The following is a 15,150-nucleotide window of genomic DNA, read 5'->3' on the forward strand; positions in this document are numbered from 1 at the left end:
AATGACGTGTTAATAGTTTTACATCGTTCCCATAATCAATTCAATCTTAATATATATAAATTACGTGTCACGTTGTTTGTCCGCTATGGACTCCTAAACTACTGAACCAATTTCAATCAAATTTGCACACCGTGTGCGGTTAGAACTTAAAAGATAGGATAGCTTACACCCTCAATATTATTTTATTGCAAATTATTTGATAGTCACAATTCTAACAGATGGCACTGTGTTGAAAGTACCAACGTTTCACATAAGCGACAATTTAATGGCATAACCACCAAAAAAGCATCGTGGTCCCTGTCCCAGTGTGTTCTCCTACCGTTTCCCTTAAATAGGTTACTACTATGTAATATAACAAAAATCTTAGCCAAAGCAATGCATGGCCGGTCTGCTAGTTAAATTAATATATTTTTACTTATTTTGTGAATTTGTTAGTAATATTAAAACTGAATAAGCCTATGTAATTTTCAAAGCCTTGACCTTATGCGGAACAAGTTGGCGTGGTCTTTCGCAACGTATCGAGAGTTATAAAATTATCGGTTGTATATAGCAAAGATATGTAACCAGTTCCAGTTCTTTCGTAATTATTGGAGGTTAGGCAATATGAACATGTGCCTGTTTCTAAGCCTCGTAGAGAAAAAAACTAAAACTGTAATGGGAGATTTTGTAAATAGTGGCACGAGATGGGGCTTAATTAAGAAATGCTAATCGCAGCCTATTATAGCTTTGTTGTTGAGTAAGCCCACAACGAAAGTGATAATAAATCATTGTCCGAACATTTTCTCGCGTTAGGTTCATTTTCACATGTAACAACTAACAAGAGTTTTAGGCTATGTTTACATGCAACGTGCGTCAACGCGCGATCAAATTTGAAGAGCGTTCAGATGATGAGCGCTAACGCGCGTTGCGAGAGTACTCGTCAGTCTAGTTCGGCAGAACGTAGAAAATGGACATGGAAGAGGCTATTATTTTGTGGTTATATTATAAAGAAAAATATAGAAAAAGAAAACGTACACATTGGGTTCATCCAATTTTGAAAAAAATACAAATTATATTATATTTTTTATACAAATTTGCTATATTCCAACTTGCTGGCCTTTTTTCTACTTCATCGATTAGTAAGTCGATGTCAATATCTTCAATTTCACTCATTTTAAAAACGAGAACAAAATATAATTACGAAAATTAACAAAATTACATGCGATCGCGATGAAAGCGCGCGCTCATCTGAACAGCAAACGGACATTACATAAATATCAAAGCGCGCGTCAACGCGCGAGATCACCTGCGTCTAGAGACTTTTTCTCTGAGCGCCGCGTTGACGCGCGTACATGTGAACAGTTGTAAGAAAATACCATAATCTCTAGTCGCGCGATTTGAAAACGCGCGTCAAGTTTTTGCCATCTGAACATAGCCTTAGATTTGCCGCCAATTCACAAAAACAAATGACAAATGAATGCAATATACTACATTGGATTACCAAAGAGTTCTTAAATTGAAATTCAAAAAAAGTTTTCATTAGCAATGTTTCTAACTGGCCAATTCTAAACATTTTCAGTGTTACCGACGTATTTTTGTGAGAATTAAACGAGTATGTCGCGCTTCGAATGACCGCGAAATTATTAAGAATCTGTTTAATTTTGACGTCAGTGTTTTAAATGTTAATAACCTAATTTAAATACGTTACAATTCCGCGTTAGTTCGAGAACAACTTAATCAATCAATCGTTGATACTTATCAACGATATTATTTTCTGGTTTGTATGAGACATATACATTAGAGGTTCAAATACTTGCGATAAAAAGGAGTGCCGGAGAGTTTGATGCCAGTTCTTAGTTTGTTCCACTGGCACTAAGAAACTGGCAACAACTGTAAATCTGAAGAAATTTGATTTAATTATTTACGGGACTACGCTGAAATTTAATAATGCAAACCACGGGAAACTTATAACAGTTATAAAGTTTACTGCGATAATTTAATTCGTAATGGAAATATGCATTTTCTATTTTTATTATCTACCGTAATTTTATAGAGCTTTTACCCTAAACAGAGATTGCATCGTGTATTTTTCAAAATTTAAAAGCATAATTATTAGAAGTTAACAAAGCCGGCGTCACAATAATGATATGAATGAACTAATCTTTGAAATTTCGCAATGGATTTCTTTTTGTGAAATCTGACACTCGATAAATCAAAATATCGCAGTGCGAACGATATCCAATTCCCAATATACCAAGTTTTTTTATAAGCAATCACGGTAGTTTTTGTTCATTAAAATTATATTTTACAATAAAAGACAATAAGTTATTATTCATATAACGCAATGTTTAATGCTACGTTTAATTGATACTAATGAACCATGTAAATACAATTTGAGTCAAAGGAATTTCACAATTGGTTTTTCCTATCTTCTCTTACAAACACATCTTGACGTGTCCTACTTAAACAGCTTAACAGATTTTGCTGAATTTCCATATACAGATATACTATACCAAAACTATGTATCAACTGCTTTTTTATAATAAGTAATTATTAGTCTTAAAATATTTATTTTTTATGTATGGTTCAGTTTTGTTTACCGCTTTGGCATTAGTAATTCAAATGGAATGTTTTCAAAGGTTAAAAGAGCACCCAGAACCGACTTAATTTAGTTATTTACGTTCCAGACATTTAAAGAAATAATAAAAGTATACAAATTAAATTTTCTTTTTTTTTCGTTTATTATTACGTTATACTTTCAAACTCAGTTATGAACACACAATACCTAGGTATAGGGATTATATTATTAAAATGGTATCAAGTGGATGACATACTCTGGCCGAGAGACATTTCTCTGTATTTATGAAGCAGACGCTGCTCTTGTAATTCTTTTATTATTTGATGTGTAATAAATTATATATAAAAAATCGGATTGGTTCGGAAATACTTCGGTGGGTAGCTGGTTCCAAATAGTGGTGGCGCGCGCTAAAACTGCCTTAAAAAAGCGCTCAGATGTGGAATGACGGACGTCGAGTGAATACTGTTGATCCTATTTGATATTGGTTTTCTATTACAGAGAAGAAGGCGATACAGTACTGCATCTTATAGCTGGTCTAACTGCAAGTTCCTGCGATCCGGAGACAATGGAACAAATGGTGGAGATCGCTGCTATCGTTGTTCAGAAAGGCATAGATATAAATCGGCAAAATAGAAAAGGATTGTAAGTATTTTTTTAATATTGCAGATAAATTATAATTAATTGAGTTTCTACTTTCAGTCTTTTGCTTAGACCACCAGAATCCCATCCAAGTTAAAATAAATATAAATAAGTCCAGGACTTTGTATGTACGAATTAATTTAGACATTATTTATACTTTATTTGACTTTTATTTCCTAACGTATAAATTTATAAGTAAATACTATAGGATAAAATATATAAATCATTCAAGTACACCTCACAACGAACGCAAGAAATTAATTGTTAAAGTAGCTTAGATTTTTTATCTGCTAGTAGCATTGTTAAGAAGCAGATACAGTATAGAATCTAAGTCGAATATAAAGTTAAAACTAATTGATTAAAATTGTTTCCAGTACACCTCTCCATCAAGCGGTAATAGCAAGAAGTCAGCAAATATTCGACCTCCTTCTAAAACAATCCAACCTAGATACAAACTTAAGAACGATCTCTGATGAACACCCACCTCTATACTATGCATTGGTAGACGATCGGCGTGCGTCTATATCTTCTAGTGAAACACTGGTCATGAACGGCTCAAATCCTTTCGATACGCCTGTCACAAACAAAAATGCGTTTACGGAGGACCCGGTGGAGGGTAAGACTGATATTATTGAGAGAGGTTTTGCTGCGAAGTTGTTAGAGAAAGGGTGTCAGCCGAATCCTTTGTACTCGAATACCGGAGATAGTCTGCTGCATATTTTAGCCCAGGGATGGTTTGAGGTTAGTATTATATGATTGATTTTATTCTGATAGTTCCTTGGTACATTTGTATGTAGTTTATTATATATTATTGTATATTGATAAGTGTATATACTTAATCCGTATGTATATACTGGGCACGAATAACGAAATTCGGAAAATTTCTTACTTCAAATGGCAATTATTTATATTATATATAACGCCCCAGTCCAAGAAAACTTTTTCAAAAGGTCCCGTAACGTTTGGCTAAGAGGTAATATTACAAATTTCCAACCCAAAGTAAAGTAATAATAATAATGCTTTATTTAATTCCATGCATAGTACATATTTAACAATATAATTTGGTACTTATTAGTCTATAATAATTCCAATTGTTACGCTTGTATGAATTATTTGATTTCTTATTAATTATAAATTCTATTTTGTAATTATTATTTGTTTAATTTATTTATTGTTTGATTATTCATTTATTTATTTTAATATAATTATTATTATTTTTATAATTTAATGCATAGGCCCCATTCGGATAAGCCTCCCCCAAGGAATTCCATCCTTCTCTGTCGTTAGCTCTGTCTAGCCAACTTCCACCCGCGCATGCTACAATTTCGTCTGCCCATCTGACCTTTGTAAACGGCCCAAAGGCCAAAGTAAAGTACTCGCATGAAATAAACTAGGTATTAATTAATGACAGTTTCTATTTTCCTATATCTTCTAAATTTCAGGAATCGGCAGTATTTCTAGCATCTAACCTAAATGGTGACCTGAACCATACAAACGAGGCTGGTCTGACAGCCTTGCATGCAGCGTGTGCAAATGGATTAACTAGATTAACCGCTACATTATTAGAAAATGGTGCCAGACCCAATTTACAGACTGCCTATGGAGAGCACGAGGATACAGTGTACAGGTAACTATGGAATAGTTAGGGTGATATTCAAATTCTTAGCGCTAGAACACCCGTCATGTCAATAACGTATTGACTTACGGGGGACTGTTAAGCGCGCAATTCAATTTTAATTCCCCAGCTGTGGAATACTGACTGATTATTGAAAAAAAATAACGTGTGTGTACTTGTGTACACGCGTTAGAAGTTATACTTTTTTGGCGTAATGAGATGAAAAACTTTTCAATTTTTTTTATCTTTCGCCTTATTCTACGTTTGTAGAAAAAACTACACTAACAATAGCAAAAAGGTTTTTATACATTGAAAGTTTTATTATAAAGCATTATCTACTTAAATAAAGTTTATTTAAATATCACAAAACAATTATTTCTACATAATGGACATTTTTAATTTTAAAATGTTGACTATGCTAACTTTAGGGTGTCGGTTCGTCACCATTTTCTCTCATCGTTTTTCCCTAACGCGCCAAAAGAAATAACTTCAACAATTTTTAGCATAGTTGTGATTTTTTTAATAGTTTAGAAACTTAGTCAAAAGAAATTAGCGGCCCTAACATTCTTGTCTTGGCCTCAAATTTCTGTATCTGTTTCTTATTTTTTACTTAATAGGAAAATAGAGTTAATAGGGAAGTAGAGTTTTTCTTCAGGAGCGAGTGTTAAATGCATATAGTCTATCATAGGTGTGATTCTAACGTATGAACACAGGGATGAGAGTAGAACGCTTCAACCACTAAAGCGGGCCATAGACGGACCGCATGTTGTAGTCAAGACCGACTGCAATATGCGATTTGCTCAGGAACTGCTCGAGCGGTCCGTGTATTGCGAATATCAATTTAGTATGGAAACTGCAGATCGCCGTCCGCGACCGCTTAGAGCAGTCGGTGTCGGCTGCAACATGCGGTCCGTCTATGGCCCGCTTAAGGTACCACGAGAATTAGGATTATAGAATACTAAGTTGAGAATTGATGTACTATTTTGATTCATCTTTTAAGTCATCTGTAGGTAAATTACTTATTACTTTTAAAGCTGGTAAACTAAAGATACATCAAAATTCTTTATAATAACTAATTTGGCTTCGATAACGTAATATATGAATACTCTAAAATCCTTCTGTTTATTTACACTTAGAAACGCGTGTGAAACGTAATTCATACAAGTGTAATTTTCCGCATTGTTTATTGTTATAAAACACTACTAATTTGCACTTTTGTACGTAATATTTCGTATTGCGTCATAGATTATTCTGTTAATTTTAATAATTGGCTATTTGTACTATGAAAGTAATATTTTAAAATTATTATAGTAAAATACAGTGCCAACTCTTTATAATGTCATTCACTATAACGAATAACTAACTCTCTATAATGTAAAAATAGTTACATTTGTTTGGTTTATAAAGATTTAACACTGTCATTATATTAAAATTAAATCCTAAACAGATACTGAATATTTGAAATAGCTCTGCAAACGTGTATCTCAAAAGTAATAATAAAAACTTGTACATACATGAATAATAAAAAAATACTAAATTATTTAACAAAGTAATATTTGAAAAATTTATAAAATATAAAAAAGAGTTGTTTTTCAATGATAATATTTAATTGTTAGTAGTATTGGCATTGTGCCTTATGATATTTGGGTCATACGACAAATGAAGGAACAATAAAAATAATTAATACATATTTGGCGATCGTACAACATTTAAAGGTGACTAATTTTATCATCACTTTAGTAACGATAAAATTGGGTTCAAAGATCAAAAACAAAAATACTTTTGCAGTCTCTTTCTGATACAACAGGATTCTAAGCAACACAATTATTTATCAAAACTTTAACGTATATAAACGAGAATTGATCATATACCTCTCTCACTCTATTCGAGCGCTTTAAAGCAGTACACGCCAGCAAACGTATTGCACTCGAGTATACCATAGACAATTTACAACATAGAATATAAATTTTCTACGTGCAAAGATTAATTTTATAGATGTAGATAATATTCATATTTTTTCAGACAGACTCCGTTACATCTGGCGGTACTTAATAACCACGAAGGTTGTGTTCTAGCTATCATAGATCACAAAAAGTCACTAGAGAAGGAAGATTCCTCATCAGACCGCTCTAGTGCTATACCAAATCTGAATTTGAAGAATTCTGAAGGGTACACGCCGATTAGTCTTGCGCTCACAGAAGGTAGAATCATTTTTTTTTAAATTAAATCTTGGGAATGTCAAATGTCTTTTTAAAACCAGCGAGAAGAGAAGACAACGACTTAGGTGGAAGAATGAGGTATATAGCATTAAATACTTCGAATTCAATAATAGGAACTTCTTAGGTTTAATTCAAGTGTATCAGTTCAAGTTAGTAAAATTTGGGGTTTATATTCGTTAAAGAGGTTATATTTAAATATCTTAATAGTGGAGTCATATGCGACAGCAAAACGGCTAAAAAAAGGCTATCATTGTAATAGCTTTACAATAAAACATGATAATAATATACTCGGGTCCTGATCATACGGCTACACTAAGTACCAGCATACCAGCACAGAGTACTTATTCGTACTACCAAAAATTAACAAATGTATTTTAAAGAGCGTAATTTTATATATTAGAATATAAAATGTGTTTGTATTTTAAACTCCTCCGAAACGGCTTGACCGATTCTCATGAAATTTTGTGTGCATATTAGGTATGTCTGAAAATCGGACAACATCTATTTTTCATCCCCCTAAATGTTAAGGGAAGTCCACCCCTAAATTATTATTTTTTAATTTTTTAATAAAAAAAAATATATAAAATTCCAGGTCACAAACATTTAGTAGGACCATTGATAGAAGGTGGCGCGGACCCCAACATACGAAATGGAAAAGGATTCACATTACTTCACCAAGCTATTGTTGAAGAGGACTCTAGAACTGCAATTTACTTACTCGACCACGGTGCTGATATGAATATGCTGTGAGTTGCATTGTTTCACCTCTAACGGCATTATTGATTATTGGAACGAAGTTCCTTATCGCGCGTTGTGAAAGGGGGCTAGACGGAACGCTTTGCTATTTGCTATTGTTCTCGTCCGATCACCGAAGTTATACAACGTCGGGCGAGGTCAGTACTTGGATGGGTGACCGCCTGAGAACACCTCGTGATGTTGGCTTTTTTTTTGTAGGGATAAGAAATGAAAATTATTTTTGGAATCACTTAACTAAATTAGTCTTGTTGGAACGAAGTTATCGAGCGTTGCGAAAGGGGGAACACCTCGTGATGTTGGCTTTTTTTTCGTAAGATTGGTGTCGAGAAAATCTATCATACTGTTATGATACCAATTAACATATAAATTAATCGAAAGGAATTTCGTTCCATCCGGGTGTCCCTTGACACCTCTAAAGTTTTTTTTATATATAATTAGTAACTTTAAGCTTTGTATGCGTCTTCTTGTCACATAAGGGCCGTTCAAGTATTACGTAAGCACTATAAGAGGGGGGGGGGGGGGGTGGTACTTTGATTTTCTTATTTGGTGATTACGTCAACAGTAATTATTTACTTTTTTATTACTATATGTGTGGGTAACACATTGTCTATGCTTAAAAACGAAAAGAGTTTTGCTCATTTTTGCTGACAAGAGGAGGGGGGGGGGGATTAATTGCACTAAATCTGCTTACGTAGTATTACGGAGTTCAATTCCTGGCGAATGAAATATACATACACAATATAGCAATTTTAAGAAGACACAACTGCACTGCATGTATTTAAAAAAAATGAAACAGACACAGAAATGTGTGTGTTTGTAAGGGGACTTCACGTAGGTGAATGAGGTCGCAACGACCGGAAGTTCAAATAGATTATTGGAAAAATTCTGTAAGATCTTTTAAGAAAATGTATAACAAATAATAATATTGTTATATTGGTTATAAGATTTACGTGTAAAAATAAAATGTCAGCACTTAACTTTTTTTAGAACTGACGCAGGAGAAACCCCACTTCAACTGGCTATCCACTGTCGCCTAGGCTTAGTGGTGGAAGCATTATGCGTACGCGGAGTTGACATGAGCAAACTCGACGCTAACGGAGTACCTCCTCTTTGGGCCGCACTCGATTCGGGACAGGAGGAAGTTGCTAGTGTATGTATAAATTATATTAAGATATTTGATCATTATCGTTCCAATACTAAATCAATTGTGGTTTATAATTGTAAAACAAAAGCTATTAATATTAACTTGAATTAAAAAGTCTCTGAAAGCATCAAACAATAAATAGAGTGATAATAATATATAATAACTAATATTTAAATCATCATGTTGACCCAATTCGTTCAACACAATTATCAAAAAACAAAACATGGCAGTTTTTTCTCGTTTAAACCCGAAAAAGAAAACTAATAATAGTCAGAAATACATACCTATACAATATACATGTAACACATATAAATAACGCCAACATAGTCGGGGATAAAATCTAATATTTTATATTTAAAAAAATGTATAAACTGAGATCACCTCGATTTCGATGTTTATCTCTTTACGCGTCCCGCTCCATCCATAACAAACAGTTTTACACTGTATCCATCCCCGTATTCAATAAAAATATCCATGGTTGTGGTTCGTCTCCTTCTATCAAATTGTACTTAAGCTAGACACAATGAACAAATTAAAAGAGACAATGAATTAAACCGAATAAAAAGAAAATTGCGCAGTTTACACTATACTACGCATTTTTTGGCGTTATTGAGTTGTTAGATACTTATTATATGAAATGTAACTTACAAGGCAAACTTGTCGAGTAATTCCTACTTTGATAGGGTTAAATGAAGTAAAGTTACGTGGAGATTACACCGTAGAAAATATCTGTTATGGAGCCTTGATTTCGGTCAATATAGTAAGATGTTTTTTCTTATACAGATTCTCGTCAGAAACGGCGCAGATGCTGACTGTTGGGGCCCTGGTCCTGATGGCTGCATACAAACACTACTGCATAAGTAAGATTAAATATCAATTAAATCAAAAGTGGCAAAAAATCGCGATTTTTTTCATCGCCTCTTTTCAATATATCGTGGTTATGTAAGTACGGTAATTTTTTAAAATAGAAAGTAAATTTACGTTATTCAGGATGTTTTACATACAGTAAGGACAATTCAAAAAAGGAAGGAATATGAAAGTGTAGTGTTTTTTTTTTTTTTAATTTTTGTGGTTTGTTGAATCCACATTAAGAATCTATTTTTTATTTATGTATTTTAATCTTCATAAAAATATATGTGTACCTACTATGTGTAATCTTTGATTGTACAGTGATGTTAATATTTTTGTACGGCATAAAAAAAATACGAGAAGGAATTTATAAAAAAATTACTAACTAAATAAAAATGCGACTTAAGACAACTCCAATAGACCTATCTAACTTATCACCATTATCTTTCATCAAACAGGGCCATAGACGAAAACAAAGAGAATCTAGCAACTTTCCTCATCCGTTCCGGATGTGACGTAGAATCGCCGCGAAGAGCTGGTCCATCCGGCGAGGGCTCAGACGTCGCAGCGGACAAACATACACCTCTTCATCTATGTTGTACTTGGGGACTTACTGATGTCATACAGGTATGTTTGGTTTATTTAATACGTTGTATTGGCAAATCGCACTAAGTATTGTCTTTTATTAACATAACTTTTACACATTTAAAGAAAAATCTTTTTCATTTCTGCCAAAACCCTCCATCTTTTAGTCGATACCAACTCCGGGAAAATAAATACAGATAACACAACTTTTTCAACAGCTGTGATACTTTATGACATTCAACACCTTTTGTCTTTAGTCACCGTGACCACGCACGCTGTAAAGCACGCGAAACGTCGGAATTTTTTTAATTATGTAAAATACATATAAGTTTATAATAATACATAACTTCAATCCGGTAAAAAAGTGTTTTCTTTAAATCGAAATAATTTAATTTTTACATAAATCTGTGTACCATTTACAATAAGTATATTAGGGTTTTCTACTTGTGCAACTCCTCACACAACTGTTATGTGAGCAGAATTGAAATTGTCGAACTGAGGAATTTTAATTTATATCAACAACTACTAATAAAACTCGTTATTATGAAAAAACTACGTATTAATTGGTAGTTATCCCAAATAAAGATTTTAGTTGTAAGGGCTCGAAGATTTACCAGTTATCTAAATCCTCCAGACGCTCCTAGAGCATGGCGCGAACATTAACTCCAAAGACGCTGAAGGCAAGACCCCTCTACACATTGCTATTGAGAACCAGCACGCCGGAATAATATCCCTTCTCCTATCGCAACCTGGAGTAGATTTATCAGCGAGGGACAATCGGGGAGTCACTCCCTTCGCAGCGGCTCTCACTGCGAGGAATAATAAGGCGGCTCAAGCCATTTTGGAGAAAAATCCCTCAGCGGCCGAACAGGTGAACAGATCTGTCAACCATAGTTTTTTATAAAAGTAAACATTAAAACTATAGCTTTAGCTAACTTTACTTTTTAAAAGTAGAATCATAAATATTTAAGGCATCCATATCGAGTACAAGTGACGTAACCCTCAAAAAAAAAAATTACTACCATTAACAAGTATAGGGTAGTAACAAAACACTATGTAGAATATTTAAGAAACATAAGATTTTCATTGTATGATGTAAATTGAAATTTGTTCTTAGAGTTTCTTTAAATGATTTCAAGTTTTCAATGTGTGGAAGAAACCAATGATCCGAATAAATTAATAAAATGACAAAAGTTACTAGTCGATTGTCTTTTCTATAATAAACTAGCTGACCCGGCAAACATTTGTTTTACCATGTATATTATTTCTAGGAAATATTATTTTAGTTCAATAAAAATAACTATCTACAATAATAAAAAATAAGGGTTGATCGTAGATGGGTGAAAATTAGGGGTTGTATCTATTTTTGCTGTATCATAAAAAAATAAAAACAAAAAAAAATTCTAGACTAAGAATTTTTTTTTTTGGGGTGGACACTCCATATCACTTAGGAGGTTGAAAGATAGATAGTAGCCGATTCTCAGACCTACTGGAATATGCATATAAAATTTGATAAAAATCGGTCAAGCCGTTTCGGAGGAGTATGTTAACTAACATTGTGACACGAGAATTTTATATATAAGATATAAAAAAAAGGGTGCGTGTACTTATGTACGCGCGTAAGAAGTTATACTTCTTTGGCATTATTAAAAATAGTTTTTGATTGCATGCAAATAATTAATTACAATTAAATAATCAAAGACTGGAAAAGGAGTCATTAAAGTCAATAAAGTTCAGTTTACATTTGAAAAATTAATTAAATAAATATTTATTATTATTCTCTTACATTAAACAAATAAAACACTATTTATCTTTAAAACATTTTTATTTCATTATACTATTTATTTTTAAGTGACTGTCTTCATCAGAATTTCGGTTTGTAATTTTAAATTAATCATTACTTGGTTGTGCATCTACGAGGCTTCTCCAAAACTAAAACTACTACTTGCTTTCTGCAACAAATAAGAGAATATTAATTTAAGCTCTGTCCATGCAAAACTTAAATTTTTTTATAATTCATATTATAAATTTTTTAACACATTTATATTAATATAATTATATAAATGTGTTAATAATATAATTTGTAGCACATGCTACAGACCTGGATAGCAACTTTCTTTTATTCTATTTAGAGATAGAGATAATTTAAATATAATACCGGTGTCTTCCGTGTAGGTTTCTTTGGAGTTGTTTGGGGATTCTTGTTGTTCAGTTCGACATGATTTTCTTTAACCTTTCTTTAATCCTACATAATAATGAAATTGTTAAGTTATGTTGTCACTGTTGTGCACACCTTTGTTTGGCTTTTTTAGTATTCAAGTTATGTCAAAACTGATTTATTACCTTGTCATTGTTGGCTTTTGGGATATCAATTGTTTCCAAAATGATTTTATTTGTAATATCCTGAAATATATAAATAACATCTATTAATTTAAGTATCATGGTGAGTGGTTCGCACTCAGGTATTAAGGTGTATTATACCCACTGTCCATTATAAGTGGGAATGGGCTCACTTCTGGCTGGACAGAGTTTCGGTACTACAAGTGCAACATGGATGTTTTGAGGTATTACAATATCTCTAACTACCTGTAGGGGAATAAAGTACTGTTGTGAGCAAATGCCTATGCTTGAAAGGTTGAACCTTGAACATTACCATACATCATATTTATAATTAACATTCCTACCTCGACACCATCACAATCAAATTCATTGAAATCTACTTCAAACCGTTGCGGTATCATCTCTGCCATATCCATTGTGTCTCGAGAAGGTGATGGTGGCTTTGTTCCACCTCCAGTTTTAGATGTTTCACGGCGATAAGATGACAACTCTTTTTTTGTATTCAATTTAGTGCACTTCCACTGATTCATCAATTGTTTTTTGTCTCTTGTCCTTATATTTGCTAGATTAAATCTAAAAAATTACATGTTTTGATTAAATAATGTGGTCATTTTTTTGAGATGCAGGTACTTATTAAAATGTTTACTTCTCTGTTATATCGCTCCAAGCCTTCATTTTCTCCTTATTAGTATTCGTGCTTAAATCTTTGTTCTCAATTATTGATATATAGAATATTTCTAAAACGTTGCTGTAACAAACGCAATAAACATAAGCAATGAATAATGGTTCATGTTTCAGTTTTAATCAACAATAATACTCGATAATACCTACGGATAGTTAACCTCAATTGTATTGAAGCACTCAGGAAGGTTGGCACAGTTTTTTCACAAATATTTTATCATATTAATTAGTTTTGATTTAGATATTAAATTTAAATCACTTCTGATTATAATTCAGACGCACATATAAAATTCGCACTTGTATAATGAAAATAACTAGATACATAGATAATCTTAATCTTTTATTTTAAACAATAATTCAAACTCCTATATTTGTTTAAAAGGTAAATGTCAATGTCAGATGTCAATTGTCATGGATATTCAAAATTCTTGTTAAGCTGCTAAGCTAAGAAATAGAATATGCGTGAAGTTAGCTTATATTCTATTTCTTTTGTAGATTGCGCACGCTATAATCACACTCCGAATTTTGTGTCATAGGTGCGCGCGCATCGTAAAATTTCACTCTCATCAAATTTTCATAACGCGCCTAAAGAAGTATAACTTCAAAAATCAATGATATTACTTGTATTTAATATGTTAATTTTAAGCTAAAGAAGGAAGTGGTTAGTTAATAAATTACTTTTTTACCAGGTTGATAAAAAAGGCCGGAACTTCCTACACGTCGCAATCCAGAAATGCGATATGGAGAGTTTGATGTTTTTACTTTCGGTGAAGGTAGATGTCAACTCGCGGATTCAAGATGCGACACTAGCGCCGCCATTACATCTTGCGGCTGCATCGGGAAATGAAGCCCTTTTGAGAACTCTACTTTTGGCTGGAGCAAGGCCTAACGATAGAGATGCGCATAAGTATGTGTACTTTTTATGTAGTCCTTTTGAGGATGTGATTTGATGGTTCATGAGTTTAATCGGAATTTTACGAGAGGTAAACTCTGGGGTCTAGCTCATTTGCGCATTTCTATATTCAGTAAAACCTTTTAGTTTATTGGATAGTACGTTTTTCTACAAACCGCACGTCCGGTTTGGGACGGAACGTACAGTTTGGGAAAGTACTGTCACCAATGATGCCTATTGTATGCATTAAAGATAATCAGTAGGGTATTTCTGTATTTTGTTTCCATCATCAAGTGTCAATTTGAAAATGGCCATGAACATGACCTGAGCCTGCCATCGGGTGAAGTAAAACTTAATTTAGAAATAGTCGAACCGAAATTAATTATTTGGATATAATTTATTTTTAAAGAATTTATTTTATCATAAAGTATTTTTATTAATCAATTTGTATACTCTATGGCACTGTAAGATTCTTCATACAAATATTTAAAACAAATGTATATATACATATTACGTTCGCGTTAAATGTCCGACACTTGATAGAGCTACTGTACCAATTAAGCCGCCAAGCTTAAAATAACATTATATTACGAACATAATTTACGTATGATCAGGCGTACGGCATTGCACGTAGCAGCGGGCACGGGTGGGACCTCCCAAGCGGCGATAGTATCCGCTCTGATAAGCGATGGAGCTGAAGTAGGCGCTGTTGATGCGGCGGGAGATAACGCATTGCACGTGTGTGCTCGCGAGGGTCACGCCCCCGTTGCACGAGCTTTACTAGCGGATAGTGATATTGATGCTGCTGCTACTAACCTTAAAGGTAATCGTAAAACCCCTTAAAACATGACGTCCTGAAATATAAATTGCATT

The 15,150-nt window shown here is 33.2% G+C and overlaps 1 protein-coding gene across 1 annotated transcript in view; it reads left to right on the plus strand.

Annotated features, from left to right (window-relative positions):
• The window catches only part of LOC125053500 (rabankyrin-5), a 47,675-nt gene that overhangs the window by 30,576 nt on the left and 1,949 nt on the right, over positions 1-15,150 (plus strand). The window contains exons 7-17 of the mRNA XM_047654862.1: positions 3,056-3,199; positions 3,571-3,937; positions 4,639-4,823; positions 6,834-7,012; positions 7,623-7,776; positions 8,774-8,936; positions 9,714-9,790; positions 10,238-10,406; positions 10,999-11,235; positions 14,075-14,292; positions 14,892-15,100. Of these exons, the coding sequence (XP_047510818.1) occupies positions 3,056-3,199; positions 3,571-3,937; positions 4,639-4,823; positions 6,834-7,012; positions 7,623-7,776; positions 8,774-8,936; positions 9,714-9,790; positions 10,238-10,406; positions 10,999-11,235; positions 14,075-14,292; positions 14,892-15,100 (2,102 nt within the window). The remainder of the gene's footprint in view (positions 1-3,055; positions 3,200-3,570; positions 3,938-4,638; positions 4,824-6,833; positions 7,013-7,622; positions 7,777-8,773; positions 8,937-9,713; positions 9,791-10,237; positions 10,407-10,998; positions 11,236-14,074; positions 14,293-14,891; positions 15,101-15,150) is intronic.

This window comes from Pieris napi, chromosome 11 (assembly GCF_905475465.1).
Source record: "Pieris napi chromosome 11, ilPieNapi1.2, whole genome shotgun sequence".
Classification (NCBI taxonomy): Eukaryota; Metazoa; Arthropoda; class Insecta; order Lepidoptera; family Pieridae; genus Pieris; species Pieris napi.